Raw genomic sequence first — 21,159 nt, 5'->3', positions numbered from 1 at the left:
AAACAGAGAAGCGGCAACCGATTGACTCAGTCAATCACCACCGTATAAAAGGGTCTCGAGCTCTCAGCTTGGCTCGTCCAACGCCTGAGCCCGGACACCCTAACCCTAGCACAGTCATCCTACGCCACCGACCTCACCGGAGAGCGCCGCCGCCGTCACACAGCCTCCGGCTGCTGTCGCATCACCTGTGCCACCCCTTCCGCCAGCTGGCGCCATCCGCACGCCATCACCACGATAACATTCAAACCAGTTATCCAAATTGAATGGAACCAGGGCCAAAAGAAATATATTGACGAGTCTTACAACTTTTCTTTATACCACAGTAGTTGATTCCATACGGATTAATACCGGATTAAGAAACTAACGTTGTTGCATTACTATCAAACTATCAGGCACACTTTGGCGGGGAAATACTCCATCCAAATGAATCTACAATACTCTAGGGACTAATTAGAGATTAACCTTGTAGCATGAATCGCGATTTTGAAATGAATCTGTTGAGATCCTGGAAAAATCCCAAATTTCTTCTTCCTTCCCCTTCTTTCTTTTCCTTCTCTCTTTCTCTTTTCCTCTTCTTTCCTTCCCTTCCTCTGCTTGTTTATCTGGACTAGCGTAGCAGCACAGGGACTCGGCGGCTCCGGCGATGGCGAGCACCTGCAGGGGCGGCTCGGTGATAGGCGGCTGAGTTCCCTCGTTCGCCCATCCTAGAAATGAATCGACTAGGGGTTGTTATGCATCCTATCAATTTTTGAACCTCCTTCAGTGTTCGAGGTGACCGCATCTGATCGAGAGCCTCAATTTTGCATGGATTAACCTCAATCCCTCAACTTGACACCATGAAACTAAGAAGCTTTCCAGACAGCACACCGAATGTGCACTTTTCAGGGTTGAGCATCATGCGATATTTCTTGAGGTTGTTGAAGGTTTCATTGAGGTCCATAATCAATGCATCTTTGGTCCTATACTTGACAACAATATCGTCGATATGAGCTTCTACATTGCGCCCAATCTGGGGTTATAGACAATTCTGAATACATCTTTGATACGTAGCACAAGCTTTCTTCAAACTAAAAGGCATCTTTACATAACAAAATACACCGAAAGGAGTAGTAAAAGGAGTTTTCTCCTCATCCTAAATTCCCATGCCAATTTGGTGATACCCCGAATATGTATCTAGAAAACACAACAACGCACAACCAGTCGTGGAGTCAACTATCTGGTCAATGCACAGGAGAGGAAAAGGATCCTTGGGGCAGGCTTTGTTGAGGTCGGTGAAGTCGACACACATTATCCACCTGCCACTAGTCTTCTTGACGAGGACAAGATTCATGAGCCACGTAGGATGATGAACTTCTCGAATAAAGCATGCATTTAGGAGTTTGTCAACCTCCTCCTAGATGGCTAGCTTTCTATCCTCAGTGTATCTTTGCTGCTTCTGCACCATAGGTTTGGCATCGGATTTAACAGCTAGTCGATGCTCAATTACTTCCTAGGAACCCCAAACATATCAGACGGTTGCCATGCAAACACATCTTGGTTCATCCGGAGGAAAACAACGAGCTTGAGTTCCTATTTAAAGTCGAGACCAGCCCCAACCTTGACTGTCTTGGCTGTTCAGATGGGTCGAGGGGCACTACCTTGACACCACCATCAGTTCTATTGTCCTTGGTGCCGTTGTTGGTCTCTTCCTTTATGGCATCGTTGGACTGGGATGTGTTAGCAAGGCTTACGAGCTTGGATTCATTGGTGGCTTGATGCTTCTGGCGCTTGGACTCCACATATTTTGAAGTAATTGACAATCAAATGAAGTGTTTGACCATATCTAAGCTTTGATTGTCGCAATTGACTGCTGCTCGTTGATCTCCTTTGACAGTTATTACCCCTTTAGGGCCCAAGATCTTGAGTGTCAGGTGAGTGTAGTGCACGACAACTATGAACTTACCCAGCATTGGGTGGCGTAGAATCACATTGTATGTCGTCTCAAATCCGCGACATCAAAGGTAAGCTTCTTTGTGCGAAAGTAATCGGACGTGCCAAACGTGACTGACAACTCGAGCTGGCCAAGGGGCATCGTCGATGAATTGGGAGTTATGCCATGGAAAGGCTCGACTCCCTTCTTGAGCTCCGACCTCTCGATCCCCATCTTAGTTAAAGTCTTGGCAAAGATGAAGTTAAGTGAACTACCCCCATCAACCAGCGTTCAAAAAACTTTGATGTTGAGAATAGTTAGCTGTACCACAACTGGATATCGATCAGGATGTGGGACCGTGGGAGGATGGTTGACTTGGTTGAAGGTACTCAAAACTTCCGACCACCTGAGGTACCGAGTAGGCCCGTGAGAGCCAGGTTGACCTCTAGTTCGGCTGTCTTGTATTGTCTTTTTGACTCGTACATGGTGGATCCTCCAAAGATATGTGCCAAACTTTGGTCAAGCTCTTGGAACTCAGGCTCATCTCCTTTAGCGTCTATCTCAGCCTGTTTGTCATGGTGATCTACAGTAGCGGCTTTCAGCTTCTCTTTGACCTTCTTTTTTAGAATAGCATTCGTCAAAGTCATGCTGATTGGTCCAATAAACGGGGCACCACTTCTTGTCACCTCGACTCAGGCCTTTACTGTCCCCAGTGTTGTGTGACCTACTCCTATCAACCGTGGCTACGGGTGTATTCGGACCCCTGCGCTTGTCACCAGGCTTGCCCTTCTTCCCCTTGTTCTTTGAGGACCTAGGATTGTCCTCACTAAACTAAGGGTTTTTGGCACGTGCCTGAGCTTCGGCTTCCTTTGCAGATTTATCAGCCAACTCGAAGAGCTCCTTAACCGTCTGGATATTTCGGGTAGCAAGCTTCCCGACCAGATCTATGTTCTTGACGCCTCTCTTGACGGCGATGATAATCGATTCATCGGGATCGTGTTTCGTTAGTCACTGAATTATCAGATGAAGTCTCAAAGGGACTCATCCTTTTCTTGGTTCAATTGATGAAGATCGTTCTCTGTTCCTGGATGCTCGAAAGTACCCTAGAAGTTAGCTATGAATTGAGCCTTCAACATGGCCTATGATCGGATCGAGTTAGGAGGCATGTTCAACAACTAGGACCTTGCCGGTCCATCAAGCGTGGTTAGTAGGTAATTGGCCATTACCTTATTATATTCACCCACTGCTTGGATAACTATGGTATAGATCTGTAACCACTCATTGGGATTGATCTTCCTGTCGTACTTGTGTCTTGGGCCCATCTTGAAATTATCACGCCACCGCATTCGAGCGGAGCTCTGGGACGGAGGCTTCTCAACCTCTGTCGAATTCCTGAGGAGGTGGAGGAAAAGGACTGTCACGCCTGTTCCTTCGATCAGGAAGTCACGTCGATCATTCCGTCCTGGAGATCTACAATCGTTGTAACGTCGATCATCCTCACAGTTGTTGTTGATAACCTCCCACAAGTCACGTCTTTTGCGAGGGATGATGTTCCTTAGATCTCTCTGGTTCCTAAGCTCGTGGATGGGGCAGTTGCAGTTCGACCTGCAGGGTTGTACTCGAGGTCGACCTCTCGGGCTGCCTACTTGCGACCCTTCTACTTGAGAGCGTCCGCGTCCGTGGCTCCTCGAACCAACATGACCTTTCTACTCAAGAGCGTCAGCATCCATGGCCCCTCAAACCAGCACCTTACTAGCTGGGGGGCCTAGAGGCGCTAGGATTGTTTACTCGAGCAACTTGGATCTGAGTCGCATCGAAGAGGGTCCTGACCTGATTAACCATAGGAGTTAAAGGATTTGTCGGATCCAACTTCGAAAGGGATCTCAGAATCATATGGTTCCCTGGACATTAGCATCTAGAGTGCTAAAAACGCCACTACTGAGGATCGGCTACGATCACAAGGCTTCATTGGCTCGACTGCGGTTGCACTGATAAAGCCTCGTGATGGCCGCCCTGTGGGAGTTCGTCCCTCGATCTCAACACCGGTGCTGGTGCAGACGTGCCAACTGGAAGCCGTCATTGAAGAACAAGAGGTGACGATCCTCCTACAGTTCGTTGATGATCGATGGTATTAGGAGCTGCAGATGTCCCCAACGGTATATCTCCAGCATTGCCGGCGTTGGCGGCCGCTGTCGCTGGATCCTCGAGAATTTTTGTGTCGTTATTCACCATAGCGTTTGGATCTACCGCCATCAGATCGGTAGGTGTGACCCCGGTTCCTCCAGCCATAAACATGAATCGATCTGTTCAGCTGCTCTTGCTTGTCAACGGAGACATTGTCGCCACTAGCATTGCTATCGATGTCCATGAACTGCAAAACATTGGGTTCTTTGGGATCCCATTCAAGGTGTCCCACCTCACGGTACGCGTCTAATGGGCTGGGCTCGAGAATACATGTGTAGATTAGTCCACCCTGATCGTCCCAGTAGAAAACCATAGTTTCAAATGTGATCTCCAATCCAGCTAGGGACGATTTGAAAGCGATCACTGGTGACTCAAAGTGGTCATAGAAGCCGGTGTCAAAGAATCCAGTGCGAATGTGCCCTCGAGACATAATCGATCCTGAAAATCAGAAGACCCCTTCCTGACGCACCAACTGTCGAGTGTTTTTCTCTGACAATATGTTCGTAAGAATAACTGGGTTGTCTTTGTGATCCAGGAATCGAACAAGGGATGAGGCACACGCGATGTATACAGGTTCGGACCCACGATCGAAGTAATACCCTACTTCCTGTGTGGTTGATGATGTATCTGTATTCACTTGAATACAAATAATGTATCTAGATCTATTACAAGGAGTAGATTGGATCTAAACTAGACTAATGACGAAGTCACCTAGTATCTCCTGTGGCTCTAGTGCTTGCATCGAGTTGCAGATGAGTTGTGTTCCTCCGAAAAAAGAGACCCTTTTCGAGGGTCTGGGTCCCCACCTTATATAGGGGTCTTGTACCATCTTTTATCTCACCGTAGTCAATGGAGAGTCCTTCATCTTGTCACCAAGAAAGATCAGATAAATCTAATTGGGATACTAGTTGTTCTTGAGTTGGGTAACCAATCGAGACCTTCATAGTATGTGCTTTCTAGATCTCCGAGAATATCAAGTACCGCAGATTCGGTTCGTAATATCCAGAGTTATTAAGCATGCAAATAACATATCTTATCCATATATGGTATACTCTTTATACGTATATAATCTATAGTTAGATATTCGACACAAAAGAATATTCAGGGCGGTTCATGTCGACAGAAACTATGTCTTGTTGTTGTTTTTTCAAGAAAACAGAAGACTCAGTATTTCTCCTTCTTCATTGATGTTATCGATGTGTCTTTTCTTCCGATTCTATATTGTACTTGCTGAATATTTTTACTTACTCTTATGTTTTATTTGGTTTTTAGTACCTCTGATCGCGACATGTTTGGAAGAGGGACACAACATCACGTAGTGGCAAGGATCCCACTTAAATCATACCTTAGCGTCGTGTTTTGGCTAGTTGGTTAGTTAAGCAACTTGTGGTTCTTTTGGTGTAATGTATCCGATCCATGAGTTGTTTCGAATACTAGTTTTAGACGGTTATGGTTATCTTCCATTTATGAATATTCTGCATGTGATGATTGGATAGTTACCATGTGCAGGGAAACTATAGTTTTAGGGGAAACTCTACCAAAATTTTGAATATTATCTGTCTTGATAGGTTTTTTTAATGATGGTTGGTAGCACCTAAGTTTGTTGAAACCTGAGGAGTTACAGTGGCACACTGTTTTTCAGTGCCTTACTCCAGAATTGGAGTGAAGTATGTTGCTTCAGATTTCAGAAGAATGTGAGGATCCTATGTTGCCGTCTATGTAGGTTCAGAGTTTCAGGATGTTGTGGGCTGCTCATTATGTTCTCCTTGTAACTTTCTAGCCATCAATTTGCATTTCGTAGCAGCTGATTCGGTCTGTATGATCCTTTGAGCATGCATAAGCTGTGTACCTGCTTGGTTGATTTTTACGGAAATAGTGGGAAAAAGAACATGATACGGGTGTTCTTGAAATCGCAGTCCCCTGGCCTCCGTGTTCTTGATGAGAAGGAGAGGAGGATAAAATAGCAGCCTCATCTCAAGAGTGTAATCGAAGTGCAGAGCATAGAAATATCCCTTAATATACTATCCTCTGCTGTGAGGATTATATTAAGATAATTGTTCCCAGAATAGCTTATCTGACCTCTTGGGTCGCAGATTTAGGATACTGACAGTGGTATTAATCTTGCGGAAATAAATTAGTAGTACCATTAATCCTGTGAAGTTCACTGAAAACCATCCATGGCGCTTGGCATTGCCAATTAGACCATCGGAACCGATGATACCATGCCGTCGCAGCGGCTCGTTCTTTTCCAGTTTTTTTGGCTGAATTGACCGTCTGCTCTGACTGACGGAGGTGAAGGACTGAAGATCCATGCACGCATTCGGCACGGCGCTTTGCACTCTCAGAAAGTACATGTCCATCATCCCGTCGATGCCACGCTTGGCGTCGATTAGCGCCGGGAGCGAGAAGACCGACCAGACGCCGAGCGAGAGAGACAGAGAGCCACAGAGGAGAAGAGAACGCGACGGGCGCCCGCGAGTGCCTGCTTGGACCGGGGGTTGACCCGGCGCTGTGCGGGTGGGCAACCTGTCCCGGCTCTCGGGGAGCGATCACGCGTTGCGCGGGCGTTGAATTCTTTACGCCGCTCATGCCTCCTTCGCCCGTGCGCCCCGCCCTTCCCGTGCGTGCATGCCGCCGGCAACAGCAGCAGCTAGCACGCGCGGCCGCGCGCCTATTTATGCGCCCGGCGCCCGATGTGAGCGCCGCACATCGGCACTCACCCGCGAGCCGTGCCGTCACAGCCGGAGATAGCAGGATCTTACAGCTCCTAGTTCGTACGTGCGAGAAACAGAAGGGCCGTCCTGAAGCGGAGGTGAGATGGGGCGGATCCCGTGCTGCGAGAAAGACAACGTGAAGCGCGGGCAGTGGACGCCCGAGGAGGACAACAAGCTGCTCTCCTACATCACGCAGTACGGCACGCGGAACTGGCGCCTCATCCCCAAGAATGCCGGTACGGCCACGGGCCACGGCCAATGCACCTGCGCGCTCGCTCGCGTTTTCTCTGAATTCTCAAGTGCAGCGTGTGTATCTGACTGACCGGGGTCGCTGTACGTGCGTGATGGCAGGACTGCAGCGGTGCGGGAAGAGCTGCCGACTCCGGTGGACCAACTACCTGCGGCCCGACCTCAAGCACGGCGAGTTCACCGACCCCGAGGAGCAGACCATCATCAAGCTGCACTCCGTCGTCGGCAACAGGTGGGGATCATCTTCCTCTCCCGGGCCCTCGGGCTTCCTCTGACACTAATGCATACGTCGTGAGAGCGATGCGCTGAGCAATGTGCTGCGACGCGCGCAGGTGGTCGGTGATAGCGGCGCAGCTGCCGGGGCGGACGGACAACGACGTCAAGAACCACTGGAACACGAAGCTCAAGAAGAAGCTCTCCGGGATGGGCATCGACCCCGTCACGCACAAGTCCTTCTCGCACCTCATGGCCGAGATCGCCACCACTCTGGCGCCGCCGCAGGTGGCGCACCTCGCCGAGGCCGCCCTGGGGTGCTTCAAGGACGAGATGCTCCACCTCCTCACCAAGAAGCGCCCCACCGACTTCCCCTCGCCCGCCGTGCCCGACATGGCGGTGGGCGCGGGCGCTCTCTCTGCGTCCTGCTTCCCCACGCCGCCGCAGGACGACACCATCGAGCGCATCAAGCTGGGCCTGTCCCGCGCCATCATGAGCGAGACCGGCGCCGCGGCCCCCGACAAGCAGCAGCCTTGGGAGCCGGCCGACATGCCCGAGGGCCTGGCCGGGATGTACGTTGCGCACAACCCCGCGCAGGGGCAGGAGTTCCGGTACGAGGGGACGGTGTCGGAGTACATCCTCGGCAGCGGCGACGTGGACCAGGGCACGTCGATGTGGAGCCACCAGAGCATGTACAGCGGGAGCTCGGGCACCGAGGCGGCCAGGCCGGCAGCGGCGTTGCCGGAGAAAGGTAACGACAGCGTCGGCAGCAGCGGCGGCGACGAGGAGTCGGATGACGTCAAGGACGGGGGGAAGGGCGCCTCTGACATGTCGGGGCTGTTCGGCGCCGACTGTGTACTCTGGGACTTGCCAGATGAGCTGACGAATCATTTGGTGTAACTAATACGTGCGAAATATCTAAACAGCGAAGTTACCAGGATCAAAGAACGAAAGATTGAGAAAAAGAAGATTCATAAACTTAGAATAAGGAATATGGAAGCCATGAAATCATGTATTTTGTCATGTGAAAAGGAAAATGAAGACATGAAAGACCATGCTGTTTGCACTTTGCAGTGAACCTCCCGTTGCAGGAGTGGCGCGCAGAGTAATTGGCAGTTCCAGTTCATACAGATTGTTTAGTGAGTCCTGCTGATTTAATTGGAGTTTTCTGGCTGTATTTCGAAGTTCTTTGTCCTGAACTTGTTTTGAATTATTTGTCCCGTTTAAGAAAAAGACAGATGCTATTTGTCGGACGCCTGTTTTGTCTTTTTTTTCAGACAATTAATCCAAGTCATCCAATCTAATATAACATCTCAATATAACGGTTCACATCTTTTCTTCTACCTCCAGTCTTCAACATATTATTATTCTTTTTGCTTTGCCCCAGCCGCCCATCTCCTCCCGTCTTCGACAACTTTCCCGTCGCACTAACCAATCTATTTTCACACTCTCCATCCGCCAACCCTGCCCACTACCGGTCTCACCATAGCCTACCACTATCTATCTGCCACCCCAGCCACCCTCTAACTCTTAAGTCTCCGATAAACTCTAAAACCCTAAACCCTAACCCCTCCTCTAAACTCGCTAGTGTTTATATAGTCATCTAAAACCAAGCATACACAGTTATCTAAAATCAAACGTACTACATGAGACACCTACAAATTAGAAAGCGTGAAAAACGGAACCTCTAAAAAAAATTCCTTCAGGAGGATTGTAACCGTAGGAGTATTTTTTTTCTCTATGATCGGACAGTCTGCAATGCGCCACGTGGGTTTGATTGCATCCGACAGCTACAGAGAGCCTAAGGCTATCTCCAGCAGCTACCTCAAATTTTCATCCTCAAAAATACTATTACAGCATTCATTATCACTATTACAGTATCCCTTATTTTTTCATCTTCAGCAGTTACCCTATTTTCTACCTTCTACTCCTATTTTTCACTCTTCGGTCCCACTGTCAGCCTCTGTGAACAGTACAGCTACAGTGTTGCTACAGTACAGACGACGTTTTCTACCTCTGATCAAGGTTTCATTTACCGACCGGAGCATGCGCGATAACCGCGGTTACCGGTCAAAAATTCAAAAAAATTCGGAGAAAATTCATTCGGCAAATTTTAAATTTTTGCGAAAAAAATCATGTTTTTGCCCTCTCGGTAACCGAGCGGTTTGGGTCGGTTACCGAGCGGTTTGGGTCGGTTACCGAGCGATTTTCTCGCATTTTTGATTCGGTCGGTTACCGAGCGGTTTGGGTCGGTAACCGCTCGGTTTTCTCGATTTATCGAGCGGTTTTATCGAATTTCAGCGCAGTTCAACAAAAAACCTAAAAAAGAGTTCAATCTTGTAAAATCAATAACTAATTCATCCGAGCTTCAAATCAAGTGAAACAAATTTTGTTGGCTTCCTTGTAACATGATCTACATGATAAAAGTATTTATACTCATAAAAAAGTTCAAAATTTTCTGTGAGAAATTTTATTTGTTAAACCAAGGTAAATGCATAGTTTACTCTTTGCTAATCCAAAAATCATGAAACTAATTTTTTTAGTCTTCTTACATGATCCTATATCTTTTAAAAATATATGAACTCATGAATTAGTTATTGTAACATGCATGATTGTGTAAATGTGTTGCGACTAGATTAATTCATAACTGACCCATCACACCTTAAAAATTAGTGAAACCACTTTTATTAGCTTATTTATATTATGATTTACGTAGAAAAAATAATAGTAGACATGAAAAAATTAATTACAGTGATGTTTCTTAACATATTCACTTTATGCTTGTGAACTTTGTAAAAATCATAGAGAATTTAATAAAACTCTAAATAAAGTGAAATCAATTTTAAAGATTCTCTTAAAATACGTTTTATACAAGAAAAATATGTGTTTGCATGTTACACTTTTCCTTAACATGAGTTAATAATTGAGCCGCGCGCTTCAATTTTTTTCATTTTTTTCAAACTTTCTCCCTATAGAATATGATGCAAACGACATTATTTTTGAAAAAAAAATTCACAGAAGTTCTTAGAATTATGTCTAGTTTTTTTTAAGATTTTTTTTGAATTTTTTTTAAATTTTTTTATTTTTTTCGAATTTTTCGAATTCAAAATTCGGTTACCGAGCGGTTTTTGAAATCGGACCGGACCGGGAAGGTCGGTAACCGCGATTTTTGAGCGGTTACCGACGGTTTTTGAACCCTGCCTCTGATCAGCCTCTGTGAACAGTATTGATGCTACGGTACATGAACAGTGACCCGCAAAATACTGTTGCACCGAATCTGCAAATTTGCAATTTGCTTTCTCTGCTGGAGATGGCCTAACACGAGTTTACCTCTTCTTGGAAATCCTCCTAAGAGTTCCGTTTCACCATTTGAGGTCCCCATGGCGGCGGCGCAGCTCCACGGATCGGCCGCGGCCACGGCGGCCTTCCGGCGAACTCGAGCCACCACAGTTCCGTCCTCATGCCGGTGGCTGCAAAACGCTCCCTCCGCTTCCCCGAAGGTATACCTCCGATCCGAACGCTTAAACCCTAACTCCGGTATTGCTGAAGCCCTTGCCTGCGTTTGTATCACGATTGTTCTATGTGAAGGACCTGGTCTAGGAGTTAGCTGACCATTGGTCATGACCGTAGGAAAATGAGATCGGATCGAATCACGAGGAGGTGGCAAAGGAGGTTATTTGGTGACTTGGTGTGGATGAGCACTTTGTCTGATAAGGCTGCTCACTGCATTTTTCTTATTTGTGGAAATAATAAAAGGAGTTCGTCTTTCGTAGTTTGAGGTGTAATTGTTCTTGTATTAGAGGTCGATTTATGTGTAAAATGATGAATTGAAGGCAGAACCGGTGCGCTTATGTTCTCCTGGCCTTATTTGTGACAGCAAATATCCAATTTCACTGAATTAATCTTTTGTCCTTGAGGTGTCTAGGATATTTTCTGCAATTATGTGTTTATTAAAAGGACTGTCTTTTGAGTGTTCTATTCTCAAGTGAACAAAATAGATCAGTGATCATAATCCGAAAGAGATAAATATTTGCTGGATATAGGGAATCCTATACATTTTTGTGCCTGTGTTGATATTTGTATTTTTCTCTCTCAAGAAATTATGATAAGGGTTTGATGTCAAATCTCTGTAGGAACCCATGCTCTTTCTACAAGGTTAGTTTGGCTATAACTTTTAGAAGAAGGGTTAACATATTTTGCTGTCCCAGCAGCTTTTGATTTCTACCAGTGGGGTGGGTATGAAGCCTTTTGGTTTTGGTGCTAAACTTTCAACAAAATGTGCAAATGAGAATGATCGAGTTGAAGATTTAAACTTATGATCAGATCAGATGAAGGAATTTGTACAAGTAGATGAGCATGTTATTTCCCAGAAGAGGAGTGCTAAAATCCATGATTTTTGCCTTGGGATCCCGTTTGGTAAGTTTGAATTTCATGACTGTAAAACTTTGCTGTGCACTTAGATGGATATAATTTGTACAAGGAGTACTACTATCTTGTTAAGTGTTGTTTCTTCCTTGTTCTTGTTTGCACAGATGTTTACCAGTTACTACTTTCAAGGAACTATGAGCTTCTCGTTGCGTAATTGTCCACAGTTGTTAAAAATGTGTTGATTGCTAATGCAAGTTTCAGAAAATAGTTTTATTCCGTGGTACCATAGCTCTACGAATTCCATTACATAACATGTTAATATGTTATGTCCTATAGATCTGATATGTAACATGGTAAAGCCTATATTAGTGGAAAGTAACAACATCATTCCTTCTCTTTTTTTTGTATCCATACTTAAAACATGATTGACAGACAAATTATTTCATTGACACGTTCTTCACACGTGAATGGTAGCCCGTATTTCTGAGTGGTTTGATATTTTTAGTTTTGTACTCTAAATCATGTTGACAGTAGCACTGGAAATATCAACTCTGGTGTCTTGCAAGTATCCACATACAAATAAGTCAAATAATGATAATTCATTTGGTAATGCAGGTGGTCTTTTATTCTCTATGGGGCTTCTAGGATACATTTTCTCCAGAAGCACCCTAAGTCTTGTCTTGGGCGTCGCACCAGGGCTCGCCACTCTTCTACTTGGTACTCTCAGTCTAAAGTTTTGGTGGAGTGGAAGATCCAACTTCCTACTCATCTTGACCCAAGCAGGTGGGATGAATACTATCATACTAAACTTTGTGTTACATTGTATCTGAGTCACAATGTAATTGCATTCAACCTTGGTGTACACATCGCTTATGGACCTGCTCTACTTGTGTTTTTGCAGCAATTTCTGCTTTCCTGACATGGAAGTATTCTCATGCTTACTTCTTGGTAACTGTTGCTACTCTCATTCTTATGGAATATGGGACGCTATTACGGTCTTAATATCACAGTAATCTTTACTTCTTTGTGCAGACAAACAGACTCCTTCCTTGGGGCTTCTATGCTTCACTGAGGTACTTTACTCTACATTTTCCATCCAAAGCCGTTTTTCTTTTCGGAATAAGTTCTGACATTCTCTCCCGCTTAAAAATGTTACAGCACTGCAATGTCTTGTTTCTACGCATATGTACTGCTTGCCGGAGGGAATCCCCCACCTAAGAAGATCGCGGCGCCCTAGAAAGATGGATTCAGTACAGCGAGTATAATACAACTTCGATTATCCCCATTGTATGTTCCCGAATCTTTGGTTCACTGCGGGCTTTTGGTTTTTGGCTCTGATAGCCTTAAACTTTGAGCAAATAAAGCTTCAGAGGATAGTATCCCTACCTTCAGTGAACATGCTATTTTCTTCCACATGAACGTGATAAAAGATACTCCATTTGGCTTGCTCAGCTTCTACTAGAGACACTTGTATTCCACTTTAACTTGAAATATTTTGAAGTCCAGATGAGCGTGTTGCTTCAATTCAAACGAATGAACAGAGTTTCACACACACACACACACACTGATACCTTGGCACCTCATTAGTTAAACTTTCTCTTGCTATGCATTCGTATCTTGTGCAAAAACAAAAACGTGTTTTTTTAAGAACACGTTTTTTTTTTGGCAGGTAAGAACACATTTTTAGCCCTAGAACAAAAAAGAGACAGAATAGCGTCTCTTAATGGTTTGCAACAGCACGAGAAGTTGGGAAAATAGATTATATGTCTTAATCAAGTTTTGATAATGTGTTTGAAGTTGATTATTCTTTGATCATATATAGGTCTACATAGGCTAGTTTGTAAAAAAAAAATCGTATTTGATAAGAGAGGTGAAGAATAAACTTTGTAACAAATTAGTTCGGATATAGGATCGAATGAGGATCGAATGAGGATCGGTTTCAGATATATTATCAAATATTGATTTACTTTTTCACATAAAACCAAATTTCCCGAAAAGGTAGCTCCCACCAAGCCCAATCCAAATGGCCCACTAAAGGCCCAACTAAGCCGCTCCGAGCCGCCTTCCTCCCGTCGGCCGGATCAGCCTTCAAACTAGGGTTTACTCCTCCCGCTCCGAGAAAGCCGTGCCCCCTCCGTGCCCCAGCTCTGCCTCCGCCTCCGCTCCTCCCCGCCGTCTTCCGCCACGATGAAGCTCGTCAGGTAACCCTCGCCCGTTTTCGCCTCCCCTTCATTCCGATAGGACCCTCCTCGCCGTTCCTCGCTGATCCATTTGGTGCGAAACCTCGGCTGATTTGATGCGGATTTGGGCCCGGTGTTTGGTCGCAGGTTCTTGATGAAGCTGAACAACGAGACGGTCACCATCGAGCTCAAGAATGGCACGGTGGTCCACGGCACCATCACCGGTATGCTTCGTCCTCACCTCCGGTGGGGAAAACTTTAAATTTTAGGGCTTTGTTCCCGGTGCGTGCATTCGTAGGATTTGTTAGCTTTGTGCTCACTGCTCAGCTCGATCTAGGAGTTAGTGGGATTTGCTTGAGCGCTGCGGTGTTGTTTGTCTGGTAGTTAACTGCCGTCGTACTTAGTTTTAGAGACTGTAGAATTGATCATGCCTGTTGTGCTCAGTTCTTGTGCTTGTGGTGCACTACAAATTATTGCAGATGGAGCCATATGTGGTCATTCCACCGTTTCGCTGAGATATGCTATATAGTTATGTTCAGTTTGACTTGGGTTAGACTTGGGTTAGGCTTGGGTTAGACTTGGGTTAGGCTTGGGTTTTAGTCTTTTGTCCTGTTTGGTTCATAGATGATATGATTAATTGTGTGTTGCTTTAAGGTTGTATGCATTTGGTAAATCTTCTCTTTCTTTGATCAAGGGGATTCATTCCTGACGGGTGATGACCAGTAGGTGGAGATAGTTGAAATTATCTATCGTAGTTTTCTATGTTAAAGTCTTCAATCTGAGATCTATTAATGCTAGGGAATGGTGGTATATGTCTTTGTGAAAGTATTGTGAAGTGCACCGGTTGTTGATAATTGAAGAGTGCGTTTGAGCCAGGGTGTCAAATGTGCAATGGTTTTAGCCTCCCTTGAACTTGCTTTTATGATTTCTTTGAGGGTTTTGTACTTCTGAGACTTAGATGATATCGTACGCTACTTCATAACTGAAAGATACAAATAATGTAAGATCATTTTTTACATTTAGTTGCTAGAATATTGATTTTTTTCATAAGAATTTCACGGAAAATAGGAAATTAATATTGGAAGGATATCTTTCAGCTTTTCAGGTTTCTAAATGTTAAATAGGATGTTTTGGGTGGATAATATTCTTGAATTACATTTTGATGCTGGGGCATGCAAGGCTTCATTGTTCATGAAAATGGGAGAAACCATAAAATGCATCATGACAAGCTTATTTGAAATCTTTTTTTTGCTACATTCAAGAAAATCATTGTTTGACCGCAGTTTTGGTTCTTCAATGACGTGCTCTCACGATATTATGTTGTCGCACTTATTTTACTAATATTGGTGAGACTGGGATCATGATTTGGTTTGTATTACAGATCCACTGATTCATGCACATTTTTGTAGGTGTTGACATAAGCATGAATACTCATCTGAAGACAGTGAAGCTTACATTGAAAGGGAAGAATCCTGTAACCCTTGACCACCTCAGTGTGCGAGGAAACAATATTCGCTATTATATCCTTCCTGACAGCTTAAACCTGGAAACGTTGCTGGTAGAGGAGACTCCTAGGGTCAAGCCTAAGAAGCCAAGTGCAGGTTTGATTGCCTGATCTTTGTCGTCTATTTGAGTCTAATTATTACTGATAATATCAACTGACTGGCCAAACTTTGTTTCAAATCAGGAAAGCCTTTGGGGCGTGGTCGCGGGCGTGGTCGTGGACGTGGTCGGGGCAGGGGACCGCGCTGAGCTCTATCACTCCCTTCTTTGGGCTCTCTTGCATGACAAGTTCCCCGTACAATGTAACCTGCTTTCCCTGCAAGCTATTTGAAAGAATGTTGCATTGTTGCCCTTCCGTTGAACGTGAACCAAGTATCACAAATCTCAGTAGTTCTTTTGTGGAATCATCCTGTCTATTTGACCCATTGTTCCTGTCTATCTTAGGTTACATCGTAATTAATTCGTCATGTCTTCCCCCTGGAATACATATAGGACTGTAGATCTTGGGATATCTAAGTATTATGCTTGTGTTTTTAGTTGTTACCCTGGAATTATTTGCCCATGGGCTACGCCTTGCAATTGTTTTGTATTCGACCTGCCCTTATTTGCTCTGTTGCTCTGCTTGGAACTAAATGGCCGTTGGGCTGTTGGGCAATACTGACATTGCACATCTCAGATATTGCTTCAGCTGAATCACTTGTATCTACAATTTCCTCTCGTACAACGTATTATTGACTTCTATTGATTTTTCTGATGTATTGGCTAAACGCTTGTTAAAACGGGATGCTTGGATTATCTGAATCTGTTGGGATGCTTGAAACGTGTTGGGATGTCTATTGGTTTCTCCGTGAGTTCGAGAAGTCTTGTAAAGAGCCCCTTTTGTAAACGTGGTCTTTTAGAAAGTACAATCGAGCATCTCAAAAGACAAAAGAAAATATAATCGAGCATCTTATCCCAAGAGAGGAGAGTGAGAAAAGTTTGATGCTACGACGAACCTATCTAGTTCTCATAAATCAAAGCAAGTACGCATCGCAGTCAGTATTCATTGCCGCTTGCAATCTCGTCGTCCGTTCATCCATTTCTACCGTGATCACATCGCCAATTCAACGTACTGCATCATCCGGTCCCAAGTGTAAAATACAACTAGTCTATAGCTGAGTCGATCATATCATCCACCCGTTGCTCTCTCCGAATTAAATTTCCCCCACATGCCCTCCCGTTATGCTCGTTCCATCAGCCATCTCTCCTTTTTCCTGGCCACATTATGGAGTAGTTTTGTACGGCAATCATTCATACAGTTGTGGGGGGGGAGAGAGAGACCGGCCATGTGTAATGGATTAGTCCATACAGTACCCCTGCGATCAGATTCCGAGCATAGCGAAAAGGAAAAAGGCACATCATCACTCACTCGCATAGCTGCGGCTATAGCTTCGCTAGCTAGCAATACCTGCTGCCATACCGCCCAAGAGACAGGACGACACTTGTGCAGTCGCAGTCTTCCTCCGATAAGAAGCCGAATGCGGTTTTGCCAGTGCACAACCTGCAGAATCATCGCCCGAATAGATAGATAGAGAGAGAGAGAGAGAGAGAGAGAGAGAGAGAGAGAGAGAGAGAGAGGCGGTCGAACCAGGAGGCGGGAGCGATGTGCAAGCTCAAGTTCAACAAGGAGAGGGTGGGGTGCTGCCTGCTCGTGATCCTGGTGATCATGCTCCTCGTCGGCGTCCTCTTCGGGCTCGGCGTCTTCAGGCACGGCTACGAGAGGTTCAAGGACCTCGGCCGCAACCACACCTGCTACGACTGCAGCAAGGGGTAGCCGCAGGCCGCGGCCGCAGCAGCGCAGGCACGGCGCGGGTTCTTGGTCACTCTGTACTTGACCCCAGATCGCGTGCAGTTGTGTCTGTGTATGTACATGTACGTAACGTTAGCGTTCTTCGTTGGAGCTACGGCTACCGCTGCATGCAGCAGATGTTGTAAAGTAATTTGGTCGGTGCAGGTTTCTGTTGCTTATTTTGGTGGTAGTTACTGAAACATTGACGAAAGAGGCTGGTTGGTGTGGAGTGTAGACAACAAGTTCGTTCTTCTCTTTTGGCCCCTTTCTTCCGACGAAGTTCATGATATATATGCTTTTGTCTCGTAGCCTTCATTTTTATTTTTGTTTGGTTGGTTGGGTTTGTATCTTGCGGATTCTATTGAACTGCTGTTTTATGGTTTAGCCTGTCTTTTCTTCTTCCTCTTATACTGCCCCTAAGAGGAAACATCAAATAATCCAATTCGGAAGGGCGCGTTGGATTGCTGGAATTCAAACTTTGCGTCTGGTGAGTAAAATTAGTATGATAAGACAAGAACAGGCACATCTTGTTCTTCACTCAATCGTAGAAGTTTGGCGTGCCTGGAACCCTTGAACTTACGCATGCCACTGGGAAATTTTTACTTACAGGGCCAGAAAGATGTATTACTCGAAGACTCATAAAAAAAAAAGGTATTTACAACAAACCAAAACTAGAAATAATACATGGTTTTGAAAATCTACCAGAATTCCAAATGTGAAGTTCATTTTCCTGTGGAAGAAGAATATTCAGTGATTAGCCCAATTTCTGATGAGCATAGCCAATATACCTGATGCTTATTTGCCGAATATGGTATCTTAACAACTTACATGGCAACGAGCCAAGGATACAAGGACCGACATGAGCATCAGACTAAACCATGCATCGTGTTATTTAATTTACACATATGAGTGGATGCTAAACGATTGGAAAAAGCAAGAGTCTAGTAAATTACAGAGACTGAACTGTATGAACGCTTGACATAAATCAACTGAATCTTTTTAGTCGTTCAGGAACAGAATCCATAGGTGCGTGAAATAACAAAGCACTCTGGAGCAACTATTTTCCACTCGGAACCACATCGCATTAGCTGCAGCAGCCACCACCTTGAGAAGACGAGGCACCAGCACCTCCAGATTGGCCAGGGACTGCGTATCCAACTTTGATTCCATAAGACTGCAAATTTAACAAAAGAGTATGAGATCATGCTCGTGGGATAGTAACACAATACTGCAATGTAACCAAGCACAAGTGTTTCCAACTACTAAATGATTTCCCTGCTAATCCTAGGATGCTTTTCTGTACCACTTTCAGTACCAAGGGAAAAAAAACCTTGCTCCACAAAAATATATTAAAAAATTCAAAACCACCCTTTCTTTTAGAAGGAAAATGCAGGAGCGCTGCCATTCTTTAAAGAAGGAGCAAGGTCTTTAAGTCTTAGTTACAACAAAATGCAAAAGATCACAAGGACAACTCGGCACTCAGCCTGTCAATATTGTCCTTTCCATGTTTGGCTATCCTCAGTGCAAGATTTCAGTATATAACGGTTCTCAGCAAAAGAGATGGACTTTCCACAAGATGGGGAAGGACGGACGTAGGCTTATATGAACACGAGGCAAGGATCCATACATAGTAAAGTGGAACAAAAAAGTACATGAGTATCTTGCTTTATCTCAGGGGAGTTTGTGAGCTGCAATACAATGACTAAGAATGTACTGAAATTGCTCAAAGTAACATCCAAGATGTTCACTTGTTCTTTTCAGTAAGCAGAGCAAATATAATGACTTGACATTCAAAAGTTACCTCATTAGATACATCAAAGACACCATCTTGGATTTTCTTGTAGATTGCTCCAGCAGTCTTGACAAATGCCTGCATTTCAAATGGCATGATCAAAATTTGAAATATTCTTAACAGCAAATAGACACTCCAAGAATCAAGCATCACCTCCTCAACGTTCTGTGCGGTTTTTGCAGATGCCTCCATAAAGATCAGACCATGCTCCTTTGCGAACTGCTCTCCTTCCTCATAGCTCACTGCACGTCTGTGAGACAGATCACATTTGTTCCCAACCAGCATTATCGTCATGTTAGCATTGGCGTGTTGCCTCGCATCTTCCAGCCAGCTCACAAGATGGTTGAAAGTCTCCCTCCTGAAGTCAGTTGAACAAGGATTTGAAAGGCAGCGCAAGCACGATTTAAGACAACATGCACATAAAAAGACAACCCAAGCAACTTCCAATTTATTTGGCAATTAGCCAATTACCTGGTGATATCATAAACCAAAAGAGCGCCAGCAGCACCTCTGTAGTATGATCTAGTTATAGACCTGAATGACTCTTGGCCTGCCTATAATGTTAAAAGATAACCACATCAGATCAGATGAATGATGCATGTGACCACATGGGTATTCCATATTAACATTTAGCAAAAGATGGGGGACCAAGCATATCTCAAATCAAAAAATGGTCCAATGGTTCCAACGCAATGCAAAGATAACAATTCGCTAATTTCACTGGGGGCGAACTCATAAAGAACAGTGACTATCTATCCATTATATCGCAGCTTTGGAACTCAGCAAGCTACAAGGCTATCGTTCTGAGCTCCAAACACCAAAAGGGCATTATGCTACAGCAATTTGCACATCCAATTAGCAACCGCAATTGAGTAGCTTAAGTTCCATGAATAATCAAGCAAGCAATTCTGGCTAGGGTTGCCCTAATTGGTAGTACTAGACCCTATAGCCACCCAACGATCTAAAGCATCGCAGGACGCATAGGGAAGAAGGAAAGTCGGGGAGGGAGGATATACCGTGTCCCAAATCTGGAGCTTGATGGGCTTGTTGTCGATGGTGATCATCCGTGCCCCGAACTCGACGCCGATGGTGAGGTCGTGGACGGGCTGGAAGCGCTTGTCGGTGAACTGCAGCAACAGGCACGACTTGCCGACACCTGCACATCACCGGCAGCCAAACAAAGCCGTGAGTATCATCGCAGGCGGACAACCGGATAGATCTCCCCAGCCGCAGTTGTAGGCAAGAGCTGCGCCGATCCAATCGCGGAACGGGAGGGGACGGAGGGAGGGATCGGTGGGCGGGGGACGGACCTGTGTCGCCGATGATGATGTACTTGAAGAGGTAGGCGTACGACATCTCGCCTTCCTCCGAGAGGACAGAAGAGCACGCGTGCGGGGGAGGGAGACGAGCTGGTTCGGGGACGGCTCCTTCTGCAGCAGCGGCGGTGGCGTGCGGACCCTTGTGGGATGGGGGCGGGCTGCCGTGCCGTCTTGTGCCAGACCAGACCGAGCTGACCTGGCGCACGGGTGGTCTCCAGACTCCCGAGGCATCCAAAGATGGGCGCACGGGTGGGTTCAATTCAGGACGCGGCAGGAAGTGCTGCTTGCGGCGATCGGCTCCGCGTTGGCCCGTCTAGAGGATTCGGGAAGGGGCGGGCCCAGCCCAGTCAGCTTGGAGGCATGCTCGCCTTAGGGTATACTATGGGAGAGGTCTTTATCATCCTATGACAGCACACTTTTTAATTGTCACACGTCTGAAAACTATATTGATCTCTCAAACGATCGCGTGAGCATTCTACTGGTAGATTGTTCTTAAACTATAGAGAATAGTGATTTGATCCGGCAGAAGAATAATATCCTTATGTATATGATATGCTTATAAAATTTATTTCTCGTGATACATCGGAAGAACTTAATTAGTCTCCTAATATGATGTTGCATATTTTATATCACTATATACAATAGACATGATATTCATAAAAATCAACATGGTATATATTCTATATATGAGTTAAATTTCTATGTAAGTTTTTCTTATATATAAATTTTTTGCGGAAAGCAATTAGATGTAAGACAAAATTTGTTTAGTCAAAAGTTGTATCACTAATACAATTTTCTGAGAGCAAATATATTTTCATACTCTGAAACATGGAAATGATATAACTATTGTTCAACGTGATACGTTAATTGTGGATTTAGATTGAGCCATAATTATTCTCC

At 45.0% G+C, this 21,159-nt stretch overlaps 4 protein-coding genes across 7 annotated transcripts; 3 read left to right on the top strand and 1 right to left on the bottom strand.

The window, feature by feature from the left end:
• The first annotated feature begins 6,820 nt into the window (after nucleotides 1-6,820).
• LOC133923542 (transcription factor MYB80) lies at nucleotides 6,821-8,213 on the top strand. Its single transcript, XM_062368825.1, has 3 exons — nucleotides 6,821-7,043; nucleotides 7,159-7,288; nucleotides 7,389-8,213. Exons 1-3 carry the CDS (start codon nucleotides 6,911-6,913, stop codon nucleotides 8,167-8,169), a joined length of 1,044 nt encoding a protein of 347 aa, XP_062224809.1. The 5' UTR covers nucleotides 6,821-6,910; the 3' UTR covers nucleotides 8,170-8,213.
• A 2,370-nt stretch (nucleotides 8,214-10,583) lies between these two features.
• Nucleotides 10,584-13,147, top strand: LOC133924398 (protein FATTY ACID EXPORT 1, chloroplastic-like). 3 transcript variants are annotated; one of them, XM_062369904.1, is made up of 6 exons: nucleotides 10,584-10,769; nucleotides 11,481-11,685; nucleotides 12,253-12,420; nucleotides 12,539-12,585; nucleotides 12,670-12,710; nucleotides 12,796-13,147. In XM_062369904.1, the coding sequence occupies exons 2-6, from the start codon at nucleotides 11,598-11,600 to the stop codon at nucleotides 12,872-12,874; spliced, it is 423 nt and encodes a 140-aa protein (XP_062225888.1). In that variant the 5' UTR covers nucleotides 10,584-10,769; nucleotides 11,481-11,597; the 3' UTR covers nucleotides 12,875-13,147. The 3 variants fall into 3 exon arrangements, with proteins under 3 accessions (XP_062225888.1, XP_062225891.1, XP_062225890.1); XM_062369907.1 differs by having other exon boundaries at nucleotides 11,478-11,685; XM_062369906.1 differs by having other exon boundaries at nucleotides 11,403-11,685.
• Nucleotides 13,148-13,575: 428 nt separating this feature from the next.
• Nucleotides 13,576-15,932, top strand: LOC133924399 (small nuclear ribonucleoprotein SmD1a-like). Its single transcript, XM_062369908.1, has 4 exons — nucleotides 13,576-13,838; nucleotides 13,965-14,041; nucleotides 15,227-15,418; nucleotides 15,505-15,932. The coding sequence occupies exons 1-4, from the start codon at nucleotides 13,825-13,827 to the stop codon at nucleotides 15,567-15,569; spliced, it is 348 nt and encodes a 115-aa protein (XP_062225892.1). The 5' UTR covers nucleotides 13,576-13,824; the 3' UTR covers nucleotides 15,570-15,932.
• Nucleotides 15,933-17,924: 1,992 nt separating this feature from the next.
• Nucleotides 17,925-20,502, bottom strand: LOC133924397 (ras-related protein Rab-2-B). Of its 2 annotated transcripts, XM_062369903.1 has the most exons (6): nucleotides 20,251-20,497; nucleotides 19,957-20,096; nucleotides 19,412-19,494; nucleotides 19,094-19,298; nucleotides 18,950-19,018; nucleotides 17,925-18,322 (listed from the first exon to the last, which is right to left on the bottom strand). In XM_062369903.1, the coding sequence occupies exons 1-6, from the start codon at nucleotides 20,294-20,296 to the stop codon at nucleotides 18,233-18,235; spliced, it is 633 nt and encodes a 210-aa protein (XP_062225887.1). In that variant the 5' UTR covers nucleotides 20,297-20,497; the 3' UTR covers nucleotides 17,925-18,232. The 2 variants fall into 2 exon arrangements, with proteins under 2 accessions (XP_062225887.1, XP_062225886.1); XM_062369902.1 differs by having other exon boundaries at nucleotides 18,950-19,298; nucleotides 20,251-20,502.
• Nucleotides 20,503-21,159: the final 657 nt, after the last annotated feature.

Source organism: Phragmites australis, chromosome 7, assembly GCF_958298935.1.
Source record: "Phragmites australis chromosome 7, lpPhrAust1.1, whole genome shotgun sequence".
NCBI lineage: Eukaryota > Viridiplantae > Streptophyta > Magnoliopsida > Poales > Poaceae > Phragmites > Phragmites australis.
The sequence above is the reverse complement of the archived record's forward strand: the minus strand, read 5'-3'. Positions and strand labels throughout refer to the sequence as shown.